Below are 18,364 nucleotides of genomic sequence, written 5' to 3' on the forward strand. Positions count from 1 at the left end.
CCCCTTCCTTACCCGTCGAATATCNAGGTTCTGTTTAAGTCCTGTTACGATTCCATCAACTTGGTCGACTTGGTAGCCAAATCACTAAACTACGATGAAAATGCTATTTTTGCTCCTATTTGGCCAGAATTTTTGGTAATAATTATTAGAAAACGTCAAATAAATATAATTTAAATAAAAAGAAATACCATTTTAAATGTACATGAAAATTCAGGTTATAAAGGGGAGGCATCATTAATATCGTATCTCTATGTATATTCTTTAATATAATTTAAACTATGAATTTTTTTCCCTTGAGCAATCACAAATGAGGAATAAAACATATTTATTTCCATAAAATGAAATTTTACTGTTACTTTTCTCTTCATTGGATTGATTTCTTATAAAAAATATTAAAGCGTGCAGAGTTTATCATTCTTACAGATAAAACTAATACCATTTCATACCTGCACATCGAACGCTAAAACAACAAATAAGTTCAATATTTGCTAAATACAAACAGTCAAACGATGTAGAGCATTAAACGTCAAACTTGCTGTCATTCTAAATTAATTAAATCAGTGGTATAAGAAAATCGCGGAAGATGTAAACAGGAGAACGCTAGATTCTCAGTTCATTGTGAGCTCAAGTAATAAGGATGTTTTGATTTTTCTAATAAATTCTTCCACTACTTACCCTTTTAGGAGAATGTTTTGATTTTGATTTTTTTGTTCCAGTAGTGCTTTGGCAATCTCCACTGTGGAAGTTAGCATATCCGTTTAGGTTTTCTTCGGTTTTTCTTCGCGAAGTATCCAAACGTTTAGGGTTAGAACTTTTACTTATATCTGTAAAAGATGAAATGTAAAAAGATATGCAAAATGGAATTAATATAATTTAAATAAATAAATGATGGTAGTTTTATTTTATTTTATCACCATCATTGAACAGCTGGCCGTATTTTAGAGTTTACGACTACCAATGTTCAGTTTCATTGTCTTGTAATTTTGAACCCAATCCAGAAGACAAGGGACTTCCTGGATCTTGTATTGGGAGAAATTTGTCTTTGTGGAGGACTTTTTGATGGAACTAACTCGTAGTTGCGTTTCATGGAGAGGAAAACCGCTAAGGCCTTTCACGTTTAGCCTGACGGCATGGGGGCTCTAACCCATGATTAGTTTACGCTGAGGATATGCTTCATCTGTACTGTGGTTGGTGCGAGCTGTGTGTGGAATTCGTATCTACCAGCCATCCATGAAATTCGATCCCGTGTCACCTCATTGGGAGACGACAGTGCTTTATCCCCTGAGCCACCACGGCTCAAAAACAGATAGTAATAGTTAAAATATTTGCTTGTTTTAAGATCCTGCCAATTATTTTCAGCAATAAAATCGACAATTTTTTTCATTAAAGCTTCATTTCTTGTTAAGGGTACATAAAATTAATTTTTTTTTAACATTATTGGCAAACGAACTTCGAAATTTGTGATTCTATATTTAAATTTGGGATACTTAAATTTGTGATTCTATATTTAAAACTAAACTAAAAACGTTTTCTTAAAAACTAAAATGTCACAAAATATATTTTAGGTCAATGTACAATTCTTTTTGAAAAAAGTGTTGTTGTAAAAAAATAGATTATATTGTAGATTTTTTATCATAGCTTATTCAGAGTTTTCATAATGAATTAGAATATCGCCATTGCATTTTATAATCAGTTAAGTAATCACTATGACATAGATATTTTTTTTGAAATCATTTCCTACAAACAGGTTTTGACTTAGCGCAAAAAACCCCTCTCTTTCAAAAAAAAAAAAAAAAAAAAAAAAAAAAAAAAAAAAAAAAAAAAACTGACTTAAATATAAACCCTTTGAAGTGGTTAGTTGAAATTAATCATGCAGGAAAAGAAAGTACGTAGATGATTAGTAGTAGTTCTTTATTACTCACCTTTTTTTAAAAAAAATTTCTATTTACAAACTATTATTCAAAAGAATTATAATTAAAAAGCTCTATTCATAAATTTAAGTTTTTTTTCTTTTAATGACAGTGTATGTTTTCTTTTTCGTGTGTGCACGCTGTTTTTGCGTACTTCTGTCTACAACTTAAAGAAAATTTCGTGTATTTCAGATATGTTAGGAAAATCAAAGTAAATTTTGCTTTCATAAAATATTCTAAAATGAAATAGATCTATGTATATATATATATCTTAAACGGCAAAAAAATGCTCTCATTTCGTTTTCGCGTTGGCAACGAAGAATAAAAAGTTTAAAAGAGCGAATAGTTCGTATTAACAAGCAAAGTGCTTCTTATTATGTTTTATAAAGTTCTGAAATTTATAATATTGTTTTTTACTAAGTGGTGAATGCTTAATAGTAATTGTTTTTAAAAAGCATGATTGTTGTTTTTTTCTGCTTCTTTCTATTGAATGTCATTTATTTCAATTAAAATTTTTTTATTTCAATAACTTATCACTGGCTAAAACTTTTAATTTTTTAAAGAGAAATTAGGTTTGAAGATTTTAATAGCTGATTTTAAATAATATTTTATTCTAGAATACAATCTGAATGGGTTGAGTAGTGATGGCTCAGAGGATATAGAGCGCTCGCCTTCCAATGAGGTGAACCGGGTTCGATCCTGGCGATGGCTGGGCGATACGAATTCCGCATCCGGCTTGCACCGACCACAGTGCTGACGTGAAATGTCCTCAGTGGTAGACGGATCGTGGGTTAGAGTCCCCTTGCCGTCAAACTAACCGTGGGAGTTTCTCGTGATCTTCCTCGCCATGTAACGCAAATGCGGGTTAGTTCCAACAAAAAGTCCCTCACGGAGGCAAATTTTTCCCAATACTTGATCCAGGAGTTTCCTTGTCTTCTGGATTGGGTTCAACATTACAAGGTCACGGAGTTGAACATTTGTAGTCGTAAACTCATAAATCGGATCGGCTGTTCAACGACGGTTATAAAATCTGAATGGGTTTAACTTACAGTGAGCAAAGTATGGTTTGTGAAAGCAAACCATATAAGATTGCAAAGCAATCTTTGGGGGTTGGGGAGCGTTAGCGAACAGGGGGGGTGGAGCCCAGTCGTGTTTTAAAAATGCTTATAACATTAAAATGTAAAATTTTGAAACTAAATTCAATCGAACACATTTCTTTAAGAAAATTAATGAAATAAAAAAAAAACTTCAAAATATTATTTATTTACTGAAATAAATAAGGAAACGGTTTTTTATAATTCTTCTTAGGTTAGCATGGATGAAATAGAATCTCCCTTTTGTCTGTAAGAGACCTTTAACAATGACTTAAACACCAACCATTAATTTAAAATCCATATTAGAATGAGATGAGAAAGACATTATGATTACCATTTCCTTTGTCATTCCTCAAGGACCATCCGAAATCCACGCTTTTGTCTTCGAGGGCTGGCTTGTCCCAATTGAAAGTGTTAAGGGCAGTTGGCGAGTTATTCTCGTCGCTGCTGCAATTACTGCAGGGACTCCACAAGTTCGCCCTCTCCTGATCCGGAAACTTCCTGTCTCCCGGATGGAGGTTGTTGGGTCTGGAACCCTTGTAATCCGTCAGAGTGCCTGTCATGCTAGAGTGTCCGTTCATGGCTGAGTCCAGAGTTAAGCCTCTCTCACCATTCATGGCACTTCCATCACAATTATGCTTCTGACTCGCTGGGATATCTCAATTTATGGAGTACGTTTATTATGAATATGGGCTATTTTATAGCCTATTTTTATGACGTTATGTTATCAAATTGTAATGGAACACAAATAAAATTACTAGAGAATTGCCTTGGCGAATTTTTATCAGCACATCGAAATTAAGAATCCTTCTTTTAGTATAGATTCTAGAAATTAGGAATTAAATATTGTTAGATTTTGATCAACAGACTCACAACTAGTAGGTAGCACTAGTAGACTGTAAATAAAAATGATAGTTATAATTCTTATGTTAAGAGTTATGATTAGAAAACACGATCCTAAAAAGTTAAGATCTGACGTAAGCAAACATTAAAGTAAGTATCACAAATCAAGGGTTATCAAAACTTTAAGACTAGATGTGACATTGATCAATATGTTATTATTTTAATCAAAGTTCTAAATAATCAAGAGATTTTGACATCTTTTTCAAAAATGGTTAGATTTTGAATATTCTGGATAAGCGTTTGTGAGAAAAATGCATATTCTTTTCACTGAAATGTGAAAAGTGGATATCATTCTATTTTGTTTCTTGTTTTTAGTAGTTTATTCATTGACCTTGGTGATTCTGGATTATATATCTGAAAGAAAAAATAATGATATAAAAATCTTTCATAATAAGAAAAGATATAAAGACATAAAAAATGTTTGATGAATCAAACCTAAACAGGTTGATGTATGCAGTGAATGAAAAAATGTGATACATGAACCGAAAAGTATAATTAAAGTTTGAACTGTAACGAATCCCGCTTTATTAAAGAAACAGTCTTTTTTTCTGAAGCCTAGCGGCGTTCACAATTGTCTTCATTTTGTAGAAAATCGTATTATGTTATTTAATTTTATTTATTTATTACTTGCGTTTGCAATGAATTCTAAGTCTAAATACAACGTAAATAACTAATAAAGATGTCGTTATATAATAAGAAAAATAGTGAAAAGACAGTACACTGATATTATTTTATTAATGCTAAAATTATAAAGGGTATATAATTTTAACATTAATTGTGAAATAGTAGTGTTAAGTAGAAGTAACAAGTGGTTCGATTAATAATAAATATGTAAACCTAGCATTTGAAAAAAGAACGTTAAAAAACACTTCTTACATTTTCAATAATATATGCCAACTTTAAATTTAAACCTGAATTTTAATTTATAAACTTAATCTTGCTGCTCGAACAACATGCTAATACTGACGTGTGCACAACTTGCAACAAGAACAAACAGTAATAGACAAATGGAAAAAGGCCAAATTAGGACTGCCAAAAAAGCGAGTTTTCCAAAATCTAGCAGCCATATTACCTTTTTTTTTTTTTTTAACAAGACATCACTAAATAACCAAAGCAAATTTTCACTTCAAACTCACCAGAATTACTTAATATTAATATCTTATGAAATACAGCAGATTTGAGCTCAGAAATTATCTAATTTACTTCTTTTATTAAAAACAAAATTATCCGTTTGAAAATATCGCCTAGCAGAATAAGCTGCAGTAAGCAGCTACAAACTTTCTAACCGGAACTAGCGCAGTAAAGAAGCTCGAGATAGTTATTGTTTACATATATACTAAAAACACCATAAATTGTTTTGAAATCGTAAATTAAAATTCGCCTAAATTAGAAAGGTATAGCGTTTTTTGTGCATTAGTGCACGTACGGCAATCTTTAAATGACATGTTTTTGAAAGTTTTTTAATACTAGTTTTAAATACGTTTATTTCTTTTGCGATTTGATAAAAACTTAACAGTATGTATAGAAATAAAATAGTTATCATTTTGTATAAAAATGTTTTCATTTAATTTTCGTGCTTAATTAGTTGAATGATAAAATCAGTCCTTTATAAGGGTTTGAGTTTATCATTTAATTAAATAAAATGTAACTTTTAAGTGATTCAATGAGCAACGTAAGATGTTGAATGTAAAAAAAAGCAGTAAAAAAGAATATGAAATTAGTAACATAAATTTTGTCAAATATAAAGTAATTTGGTTGAAAATTTAAGAAGTTATAGTGCCCAAGCACTGTATTAAAAGTATTGTTCAAAGAACCACTAAACACAATTTAAATTGTTAGAAAGCTCTTATATCACTTTTATTTTACTTTGCTTATTTTACTAATTATTAATCAGGCTTATTTTGCTATCTCGCTGTCGTATATTTGAAGGTGATGTCTTGCAATCAAAACTTCGACCACTGTCTGACTAGCTAGAATGCTTAAATTCCACTTGCACATTTATGACTGATGACACTAAAAGCTCCTATCGTCTCCTGATTCTAGTTATTATCATTTTGATCTAAAAGTGAAATTTATTGTTAATATAATTTCTGTCTAATTTTTCAGTATTTTACGAATTTCAACAGGACTTTTATGCCCACAATACAAATTTCAATTGTCTCCCGACCACTACTAGCAAAACCTATTATTATTTTGTCTCCTCTCAAAATTCTGACTGGTTTTAGCTAGAGGGTTCAAATTTAAACTGCTCTCCTGCGCTTGATAATAAGACAAGGTTTATTTGTCTTCTGATCGCTACTAGCAGAATTTATTAAAAATATTGAAAACAACTTAAAAATATAAATTAACAATTTCGAAAATTATGTTTTTCAAGTGGGCTTAAAAGGAGAAAATAATTTTATTTTTGTGAGACCTAAAATAAAAAACCATTCGAAGTACGTTCGGCGGTCATAGAAGTTTTGTGCCTAAGTTGAACTCCCTATGTTTCTTATTTATAACAAAAATAAAATTATTTATCCTTTTTAGTTTACTTATAAAACGAAGTTTGAAAGTTTTTGGTGTATTTTATTGCAATACTTCATTATTTTAGGTATATATTAGCGTCAATACAAAAAATGTTATATTTTTCTTATTCTTAAAGTTTCTTTTTATACTAAGAAAAAAAAAGTTCCATCAAGTGCTGCACCATGATAGAATTTTTCTATTATGAGATAATCGCTGTTTTGAAAAATTCGCAATGGTTGTGATTGACCAATCAGGAGATAATCTTTGTTTTGAAAAATTCGCGGTGGTTGTGATACCACAGTCATGAGATAATCGCTGTTTCGAAAAAATCTGTGTGGTTGTGATGCCACAGTCATGAGATAATCGCTGTTTTCAAAAATTCGCAATGGCTGTGATACCACAGTCATGAGATAATAGCTGTTTTGAAAAATTCGCAGTGTTTGTGATACCACAGTCATGAGATAATCGCTGTTTTGAAAAATTCGCCGTGGTTGTGATACCACAGTCATGAGATAATCGCTGTTTTCAAAAATTCGCAGTGGTTGTTATAGACCAATCAGGAGATAATCTGTGTTTTGAAAAATTCGCAGTGGTGTTGTGGTAACACAGTCACGAGATAATCTGTGTTTTGAGAAATTCGCAGTGGTTGTGATTGTGTTAGACCGATTATGGCAGTTTTTTGAAAAATACCCAGTGCTTGTGATAGATTGGGCAGTATTAGTTACCGTTAAAGTTATTTCCATAACACAAATTTTGAAAAAAAAATTTTTAAAACAAATTTTGCGTTAAAGTTATTGCCATAGTGATATTATTCAGTGATAATGTTATTACTATGATTTACGGATATTTTTTATTTGTAAATACAGTTTGAGTGATGTTATTTGGCATTCTAAAGTTAAAACATTTAATTAAGAATAATTAAATATGAATAATAATGATGATACATTTAATAATAATAGATTGAAAGCAACCAAGAAATATGAAAAAGAGTGTGTAAAGGAAAAAATAAAAGAGGAATTCATGTTTTTAAATTTAAGAAATTCAGCTCCTTGATTATTTTTACATAAAGGAATTTACTTTTTTAAAAACTTTTTATTTCAATACTTTTAATCTTAGCGTAATCAAGATGAATAAACTTCTTTTTATGTAAACTTGGGAGAAATGTTTGGATCTGATATTCTTACAGTATTTGCAAAGTAAACAACTCATTGATTTTTTTTACTATGATTTTAATTTAAGCTTACAAAAGAACCTTAATTGACGAAAAAATATTGACAAGAAATTCTTTATTCTAAAAAAATATTAATTAAAGAAGAAGGACGGGATATTTAACTTTCTGCAAAAAATAAAGTGATTTTGTATACATAAGAATAAAATTCCTGATTTTTTCAAAAGAAAAATTCACTTTTTTTCGGATATCGGAAAAATCAAAAGATTATTAAATTAATATCAATGTGTCTTTTATGCAATTTAAACGGTTAGTCAACTAATTATTTGTGATAAACAATAAGGTACATTATAGTGGAATAGTATTCAATAATATAGTATATTTAGCATAATAGAATAGTATACGATAGACTATAGACTATAGTGGAATAGTATAATATAATTAGTATAGTGGAATAGTATTCGATAGACAACAGTATTCAGTGGAATGACTCTGTACTTAATGCACCGTATATGGTACAAGATACCAAAATTTTGGTAGCATAGTAGAATTAGTATAATGGAATAGTATACGGTAGAGTATAACGGAATAGAATACATTAAAATATAGTGGAATAGTATTCATTAGTATAGTAGAATTAGTATAAAGGAATAATATATGACAGACTAAAATGGAATAGAAAAGGGAAGACTATAATAAAACAGTATTCAGTAGTATAGTAAATTTAGGATAATAGCATAGTATACTATAGTGGAATATCATACTGTAGTGGAATAGTAGAATTAGTATGGTGAAATAATATTCAATAAACTATAGTATTCAGTGAAATGACTGTGTACTTAATGCACAGTATAGGGCAGGGGTGGCGAACCTTTATACACCAACGTGCCATTTTCTCTAAAAAATTGCGTAATGAGGTCATAGACGTGCCGTCAAATAATTTGACTTCGTGATCATTGGGAAAATAATAATACTAAATACTATCAACTTAAAACTCTTTATTTACATTAAAAAAGAAATACATTTTGCAATATCTCAGTTATACGCGTAATTCAACTTTCAAGTAGACTTCTGTTGTTGCAGATTAGATGACAAATAACTTATATTAGGTTGTAGGATGTTGGTTTAAGCAAGACTGTTAATTTTTTTTGCTAGTTATTTATTGTTAGCTTGTTTTTTATGGTTATTAATTGTTTTTTTTATCATTAATTTTTAATTTTTTATTAATGATTGTTTATTGTTTTGTGTATTTTTTGTGAATTTTAATTTAATTGTTACATATGCTTCATAGTGCAACAAAAATTGTGATCGGTGGAGTGCCCAAAATATTGTGTTGTGTGCCAAAAATGGCACGCGTGCCATTGGTTCGCCATCCCTGGTATAGGGTATAAGATACTGAAATTTTGGTTTAAGGTTGCTATGATTTTTCTAAGAGTGTGCTACAAAATGTTACTATACCATTAGTAACTTATATTTAAAGCGGACAATGCCTTTAACAATTTATTTCAGATTATAAAAAGCAAAAAGGGAAAAAAATAACATTAGAGCATTTAAAAATAAATTTAATTGTTCCTAGATAAAAGTTAACTAAAAAGATAAATTATAATTTATCCTTATTTAATGGTTTTTGTTACGTATGTAAAAAGCGGTAATCTCATTTCTAGTCATAAAAGTAGACTAAAAGGGTAAATAGGTTTTGTAAAGAAAACAGACTCGTTTCCGCAAAAAAATAAGATTAGCCAAACGAACAGCAGAGTAATTGAATAAATTTGCAGCCAGGTTCCTTATCAGTTGAGTGTTTTTTGTCATTTTGAAAGGAAATTGTTTTATGCTGAACATTTTTTTTTTGTCTTTGGAGAAACTTGTTTGTTTCTACAAATTTAATACTTTGAATGTTCTGTTTTATGCAGCAAAAATTAATTCAAGATGTATAGGATAAGGACATTTCTAAGAAATGCTATCTAACCCTACATTGAGTTCTGAATAAAATGTTTAAATATCATTGATATGATATGATATCTTAAAATGCATTAAATGTAAAAATGCTGATTTGAATACATTTTTTGCTGCTTACTGCGATTTTAATAACTACTGAAATTCTAGCATAATAATAAAAAAAATTCTGTTCATTTGTTTTGGTATTTTTATGCACCAATAATAATGCCTAAAGCAAAATTAGTTAAAAAATTCAAAACCTTCTAAAACACATTATACTATGAGATGCATTAAATATTATTCAGCTAAAGAATAATATCAGCTGTATAATAAACATTACCAAAAATGTATGGAATCTGGCATTCTATAGAATCCCTAAAACCGACCGAAAAAATATTGACTAATATTCAAATGACTAATATACATACATTGAGCAGGCTTTCTACAGAATGATTAATGAAATGAAAACTTTATAGGCATTTCATATATTGTCTAGACAAAGTATATATAATAATTCTCGTTTTTACTACAAAATTCTAGGCATTCTTTACTTAGCATTCTATAGAATGTACAATGAAAAATCTATAGGTATTCGATAGAATGTCTAAACAAAGTATATATAATTATTTTGCTATTTCATATTTTGTCTTGAAATGCCAGGTATTCTTGACTTAGCATTCTATAGAATGTCTAATGAAAAATTTATTGGCATTCTACACAATAACTTGGCAAAGTATATAAAAATTCTAATATTTCATACTTTGCCTAAAGAATATTTGCAAATTCTATAGACTGTATAGCATTCTATACGAAGATTAGACATAATACATAATAATTCTCACATGCCAAACATACTAAACAATGACTAGGCATTTCAAAGAATGGCGGCGTTTCATACATTGGTAACATGTACAGTTTTTAATATATACAGTTTTGTAAACTCTATAGAAAAGTTTTAAAATTTTATTGCAAGTTTTGGAAATTTTATTTAGCTTTCTAATGTCAAATTTTAATTGTTAGTTTACATTTAATACTTTTACAAGTTTGTAAGTTGATTCATTTATATATTTGAATTAATTTACATTAAATAATTAATGCTAAAGTTCCTAAATGTTTAGATAAATTTACTGTTTGATATATTTGGTACTTTGTAATACTAGATATGTTCCGTGCCAGCTAAACTTGATACTTGATACAGATTTTCATTCAAAACTTTCATTTTATTAAAATAACCTCAAAGATTTAAATCGATTCAAGTATCCCTTTGGGCACGTTCTGTTTCTACACAAACCCCATTAGATGCAACAATTTTAGTGATAATATCAGTGCTTTATTCAAAATATGCTTTGACTAGACATTGCAATTGTCTATCTAACCGGGTGTTTCCCATGTGATTTTGACACGTTTCTACCCATAGAGTGGCTACTTAGTCTGCCTTTTCACCGTTCATGATTTATCTCATGTTTTCCATGAATAGACTTCCATGATTGTGAGAGTTTCCCGTCTCAGATCCGAAGTAAACTCCTCTTTCTCTGATTGTGATGAATACTTTTCATTTCAAGCATTCAAACTTGTGGAGATTTAATGGCAAGTTATTATTCGTCTGAAATTGTTGTGGTGGGAATTAATTTATTGCATAACGCTAACTTCGTTATGCATGATAAATATCAATTTTGTTAAATATCGTTATTTAATTATTGTTAAGATGTTTAGTTTATGGCTTTCTTAAGTTAGCTTTAAGTTAAGTTTCCTAAGTTGTATTGGTTTTAGAACTTTAAAGTTTTATGATCCCGCAGTAAACTGATCGTTAAGACACAGTTCCTAGCAGATCACCGAAGTCAAGCACCACAGGCTGCGGTCAGTGTGCGGAGGGGTGAACATTTGGATCAGTCTACGAAGGGACTGAGGGTGTGCGGTATGGATCTTCGTTATACTGTTGTTGTTATTGACGTATGCCTGCTTAGTCAGAGGGGGTGCGATTGTCTTGTTTTCTAGTGGCGCCGTCTATGGCCAAGAATTCGACTTCTGCCACACCAAATGTCATATCCGTTTATAGGGCGGACCCATTCATACATCCATTCATTCATCCACAGATCGTAATTTTGACCTGAATCAGAGAACGATCGATCTCCAATCCAGTACCCCCAGAGGTATTGATTTATTATGGGAACATGGAGGATTTTTGCGACTCGACAGATTTAACGTGCATCAGTAACTTTACTACCACGGGGAGTCTTCGATCGGCGGGGTTCGAACCCACGAACTCTCGGATATGGACCCAGCGCCCTACCGACCAGGCTATCCCTGCCATCCTCGTTATACTATTCTACCGTAAAGTGCTCGACTACGCGTGCAGATCGTCGGGCTACCGAAGCGGGGGTGCCATCCCCTCTGCAGAGGATCAAAATTATGATGGCATGTCTTCAGATCATTCTCAGGGATGTTTCCCTGACCGTCACCAATAGCTAGTTGTGCAGCTCTAGCGAGACGTAAATGAACTACAACTACAATAACTACAATTAAAGTTTTATGTCAAAATAAGACTTTTGTAGTAGTTACTATTTTCCCTCTAACTCTCAGATCTAAAATGTTCTTTAAGTCTTGCTCTGAGTTTCCCTGTTTTGACCACTAAAGATTGAGATAAATACTTTTAATTTAAACTTTTGGTGCTTCAATGGTTGGTTATTTTTTACCTGGAATTGTAATGAAAAGAATTAATATATTTTATAATTCCTTTCAGTAATAATTATAATAATAATTTAACAACTTCGTTAGGTTAATTCGTAACTTCTTAAATATAGTATAGTATAGTTATTTAGTATTGTATTGTATAGTATAGTATAGTATTTAGTATAATATAGCATAGTATTTAGTATAGTATAGTATAGTATAATATAATATAGCATAGTATAGTATATTATAGTATATTATTTTGTATAGTACAGTACAGTATTTAGTATAGTATAGTATAGTATAATATATTATAGTATAGTATAGTATAGTATAGTATAGTATAGTATAGTATTTAGTATAGTATAGTACAGTTTAGTATAGTATAGTATAGTATAGTATAGTTTAAGTGTTTTATTAAATTATTGTTTTGTCATTTAGCTTATGGCTTCTTGGCATTTAAGGATTAGTATTGCTTTGAGATTTTAAAAATATTTGCGTTTTGTCTCTTGAGATTGTGATATATTCTTTCAATGCATTCAAATTTACTGGTATTTAATGACGAGTTATTACTCCATTGAATTTGTTGTGAAAGGGATAAATATATTGCAGAATTGTAACTTCATTATGCATAATAAATGTCAGATTGCTTGATTATTCCATAAAATTATAGTATTATCGGTTAGTTTATTAAGTTTCCCAGGATCAGGGATGTTTCCCAGACCGTCGCCAATAGCCCATTGTGCAGCTCTAGTGCGACGTAAATGAACTACAACCAGCCATTTTCTTCTAAATTTAAATAAAATTAGAGCTTAGTGTTTAAAAAATTTTATTTTAATTTTTTGAAAATGAAATTTAAGTTATGGTTTTAGTTTTGTGTAATGTATTATAAAGTTTTAAAAAAAATGAGAATAATAGTAATAGCGGTAAATAATAGCGGTAAACATATAATCTTCTTGACTCCCAAACTACACAGAAGTTGATGGAATTGTTAATTCAGCTTTTTTTAATTTAAAAAATTTGGTTTTATTTTTAATTTGCTTTCCAAAATGTATAATTTATTTATCTTTTATGGTTTAAGTATGTTAATGGTTNAGCACTTGAAAAATGCCAAATTCGAATTTGCACAAAGTAGCCCCCGCTGCACAAACCCCGAATGACGGTAATAATAATTTAATAACTTCGCTAGGTTCTTTCGTAACTCTTTAATCACTGTTTAAGTGTTTTATTAAATTATTGTTTTGTCGTTTAGCTCATGGCTTCTTTGCATTTAAGGATTAGTATTGCTTTGAGATTTTAAAAATATTTGCGTTTTGACTCTTGAGATTGTGATATATTCTATTCTTTCTATGCATTCACATTTACTGGTATTTAATGATGAGATATTACTCCGCTGAATTTGTTGTAAAAGGAATTAATATATTGCATAATTGTAACTTCATTATGCTTAATAAATGTCAGATTATTCGATAAAATTATAGTATTATCGGCTAGTTTATGAAGTTATTTTCATTTTCTTCTCTTTTCTCTACTTTATAGGATTTTTCTAACATCATTTAGGAAACAATTACTACTTATATTGTCATCAGGCACAGAGGCTCCAGCTGAAATTTAAGCACTCGAGCAAGTTAAAAAAGTGGGCGAAATTTCAATGATAAAATAACGTTCTATTTGGTGATTTTAATTTAATAACTATTTAATGACGTTTTATTTGATGATAAAATGGTGATAGATATTTTACTTGTAGTGATCAGGAAAATATCGCTACTATTATCGTCAGTCATAAGACTTTCAGCCCTCTGGATACTAGGAAAAAATTCGAACTTTTTATTGACGAGAAAATTTATTTGAAGAAAAAGCAATAAATTCTGCTTGTAGAGATACGGAAAAAATTGCATTCTGAATAGACACGGAGTTCCATCAAAGATTTGATTGCTCTAGATAGTGAGAAAAGGGACTAAAATTAGATTTTAAGATCCTACCTAATACAAGCAAAAGGAAGAAAAGTAACGATGCATGGCAAAAAATGTAATGATGTATTGTACCAATCTTTAATTCCCAACTAATGATTTTATATGTATAAACTAAATTATCATTTTGTTCAATAACTGAATTTTATTTAATTGCGAACTATGGGAAAATAGGTTAGGCTTCTTACGAGAAGAAATTAACAATTTAAATATATTTTTTCATTAAGTTTTATCTGGTTCATTCCTTTTTTGATAGTTTGGTCTAGTACGAAAGAAACAATACATGCCGTATTAAGTTTTGAAATTAAGGACGCAAATTTCTAATTTCTCAACTTTCATATTGTTTCTTTAGTTTTAACTTATTTGTACCATTCATTGAAATTTTCTCAAAAGATAAAATTTACTGCAACCTCAATAAGGTGTTCGATTGAATTATGTTTTCGGCCATGTTTAACCGTAGTATCAGTTGATCACTCTTAATAAGGAATTATTTGCGCGGTAGAGTACGACAGTGTTTTTTGGATTTTGTATTAAGTTCACAGAAATTTACGCTTCATTATAGTACATCGTGTTTTAAAACTTTTAACAGTATGCACTATTATCAAGTGCACATAGTTGATTGGTTGATTGCGCAAGTACTAATTGCACAACTGTTGGTTGGCATGAAATGATGTTGAAAGTTTACTGTCAATGTTCTGTTGGGAGTTAATTGTCTTAAACTAGCTTCAAATTTTAATACATTAGGTTCGAACTTCGTAAAAGTAAAGTAAAGCGACAGCCTGTACGAAGTCAAGGGACCAAGGAGGTAAAGGCCACGATTTTTTGACCAGTGCCACGATGGTGGCAATGTGTCAAGCATTGCGCATCTACTATCTTTACTTCTCTAAAGAGCTGGCACCTATAGAACTGAACTTAGATGAGCTTAAACCGCCATCGAGGAATTAAACCAGTGCTCCACAATGAGCTCAGTGCCTTGGTGAACTGGGCTATCACGGTTCAGTGCCGAGCCGTAATAACTATTTACTGATGGCTATGGGTAACAGAAAGTATTTAGTTTGTACTCCCATTTTTAGAAACTTACGTTCATTAATAAACCTCTATATGAAATAAATAAATTAAACAATTGACAAATAAATGTATAAGCTAAAAATGATTAAATCTAATTTTGGTAAATCTTACAATCTTAGTATAGTTGCCTCAAAAAACGAATTATACAAATGAAATAATCATATTTCGCCTTCTACGAAAAACATTAATTTAATAACATCGTCATAATATAAATGAATCCGACGCTTTCAATAATTTATCACAAATTAATTCTGCAGTACACAAGGATAGCAATTATATTTTATGTTTATCCAATAGCATGATACTAGTAGTTCCTAAATTAGGAATTCGGTGGCTAATGAAAGCAAAATAAAACAAAAAAAACCTCTAAAAAATAAATTCCTTCAAAATGGTTACTTTACGAATTAAATTAATGATTAAATTACGAAGATTTTTGTTTTGCGAGAGAACAATGCGAAAGAAGAGTTTTAATTTAATTAATTGTAACCCGAAAAAAAAAACTCACTATGTTTCGTTATTCAATTTAAATTCAATTTGCTGTAAACAATACAATGCAGCAATTAATATCAGCAAATGTTTTGAAGGGGGTATTTTTATTACAAACGAGAGGAGTTTATGTTTTTTTATGAAGTGTTCATTATTTTGTAATGTATTCCTTCATATTAATTTTTAAAATAACTTTTCAAAGTTTCATATTTTACGAGATAATTAAAATTATGTTCCTCATTTGGTGTCCTTTTCTTTCTCGAACAATAATTAAGGGAAATGAAACAACAGAACAGATGCGCATCATTCAGTTTTAGAAGATGGTCCACCCCTACAATATTCTTTTTAAATTCGGACAAAGCTGCCTTAGTAAAACAATTATTTTGTTTCGACATGGATGAACAAGCATCATTTAATCATTTCTATTTTTGCTCTAATTAGAAAACAACAGAAAAAAAATATAAATTTCTTTTTAAAATATGGAGTTTTATTTTTCATTTTAATTAGATGGGCAGAAAAATTGCAATTAGTTGAATACTATCAAGTTTCCGAGCTGAAAAAATGCGTTTTTTTTTTCCGGTATGAAATATAATATTGACGAATGAAAATGATTGTGTTATAAAATATTTGAATTCGAGCTTTTTGAAAATGCTGCAATTTCTATAGTTGATTCTAAAGTTATATAGATGATGTTTCAGACATGCGTGAAGTTTCTATAGTTGATTCTTAAGATACATGGATAATTTTTCAGACATGCGTGCAGTTTCTATAGTTGATTCGAAAGATATATAGATGATTTTTCAGACATGCGTGCAGTTTTTATAGTTGATTCTAAATATATATAGATGATTTTTCAGACATGCGTGCAGTTTCTATAGTTGATTCTTAAGATATATAGATGATTTTTCGGACATGCGTGCAGTTTCTATAGTTGATTCTAAAGATATATGGATGACTTTTCAGATATACGTGCAGTTTCTATAGATATAGAGAAAATGATTTTATTCTATGGATGCACGGGAAAAAATTCTGGTAAAACTACTGTTCTGAATAGTAATGATGTTTTTGGTAAAAAATACCGTATAATTCTGGAATAAAAACAAAATATACGGTTCTTATACGGTTCCATTCTTTTGGTAATTTTTCCGTTCAGAAGACAACGGTTTACCAGATATCTGGTTGTCAAAATTATAGTTATTCACACATTTCGTAATAGTTATCTACACATTTCGTAAAAAATACAAAACTAAAAATTTAATTTAATCGAATAAACGGTTCTACGGTTCAATTCTTTTGGAAATTTTTCCGTTCAAATGACAACGGTTTACCAGATATCTGGTTGTCAAAATTATAGTTATTCCTACACATTTTATAAAAAATACAAACTAAAAATTTAATTTAATCGAATAAATAGTTTTAATGCTAGGCTCTAAGGTAGCATGATAAAATTACCAAATTTTTATTGCGTTTGCCAAATTTTATCACATAAAACCATATTTTATTGTTCATTTTTACAAAATTGGTAGCAAGGCTCTTGGTAAAAATTATAAAATTTTTTGGTGTTCCCACAGTGCCAGAAACACGGTAAATTCTACCATATTCTAATAGTTTTGACCAAAATTTTTTTTCTTCAGTGTGTATTGAATTTTAAACACTATTATTGATAAAGTTAGTTGCAATATTATACTCATTAGCTCATGTAGTCACAATGTTTATTCTTAATGTTTATTCTTAATGCATATTTTACGAATATCTATTAAAAGGGAAATCAATAGGCTATGCATAATAAGAAATACAAATTTAACTGTAAGAGACGGATATTTATTTTACTGATTAATTTAATCACTTTGGAAAATATAGTGTGAATTACATAGCCCTGTAATATACTTCTAAAAAAATTTCTACGTAACTTTTACATTTTTACTCGCCTGTACAAGTTGAAAAAAAAACTTTTAAAATTCTTTTTAAATAAACTCTCCAATTCCAGTGTTGAAAATTTCTTTATTACTAACCTCAAAACTTGTTCTTTTAGCAAATTTTCATGTTTCGGACACAAGGAAAATTTTTGCTTGGAAAAGTCAGTAGAGTATGGGGCTTCCGGGATTTCCACTAAATATCGCCGCAATATTCAGAAATATCTTATTGGTTATATGAAAAGTGGAATTTGGATTATCGCACAGTGAAAAAAATTATGGTCAAATTATCAGAATATGGTAAAAATTATCGTGTTTCTGGCTCTACGGGAACACCGAAATTCTTGGTTGTTTTCACAAAAGTGCTTCATTTTTGGCAATGATTTTGATAAGAATAAGTATTAAATATTGTTTTATAATATGTGATAAAATTTGGGAAATGTCTAGAAATTTGATAATGTTATCATGATACTTTAAAGCATGGCATGAAAACTATTTATTCGGTAAAATTTACTTGTCCGTTTTGCATTTTTTACTAAATGTGTGGTAATAAGAGCTTTGTTTTGAATACCAGAAGTTTTGGTAAACCGTTACCATACGAACGAAGAAACTACCAAATGAATACCGTACATTTTGATTTTATTAACCAAAAGAAATTTTTTTTTAAAGAAAAATTAGAAATGTCATTATTTAGTAAGGCCATTTTTTCTCTCCATGCATAATGTTAATATTAAGCCCTTTA

General features: G+C 29.8%; 1 protein-coding gene across 3 annotated transcripts in view; it reads right to left on the reverse strand.

The window, feature by feature from the left end:
• LOC107449163 (EGFR adapter protein) overlaps positions 1 to 18,364 on the reverse strand; it is a 198,626-nt gene that overhangs the window by 25,054 nt on the left and 155,208 nt on the right. For all 3 annotated transcript variants that reach the window (XM_043039495.2, XM_043039494.2, XM_071182391.1), the window contains 2 exons: positions 3,339 to 4,261; positions 676 to 824 (listed from right to left, as the gene is read on the reverse strand). In XM_043039495.2, coding sequence (XP_042895429.1) covers positions 676 to 824; positions 3,339 to 3,621 — 432 coding nt within the window. In that variant the 5' untranslated portion in view covers positions 3,622 to 4,261. The remainder of the gene's footprint in view (positions 1 to 675; positions 825 to 3,338; positions 4,262 to 18,364) is intronic.

The sequence above is a fragment of the Parasteatoda tepidariorum genome, chromosome 1 (genome assembly GCF_043381705.1).
Source record: "Parasteatoda tepidariorum isolate YZ-2023 chromosome 1, CAS_Ptep_4.0, whole genome shotgun sequence".
Taxonomy (NCBI): domain Eukaryota; kingdom Metazoa; phylum Arthropoda; class Arachnida; order Araneae; family Theridiidae; genus Parasteatoda; species Parasteatoda tepidariorum.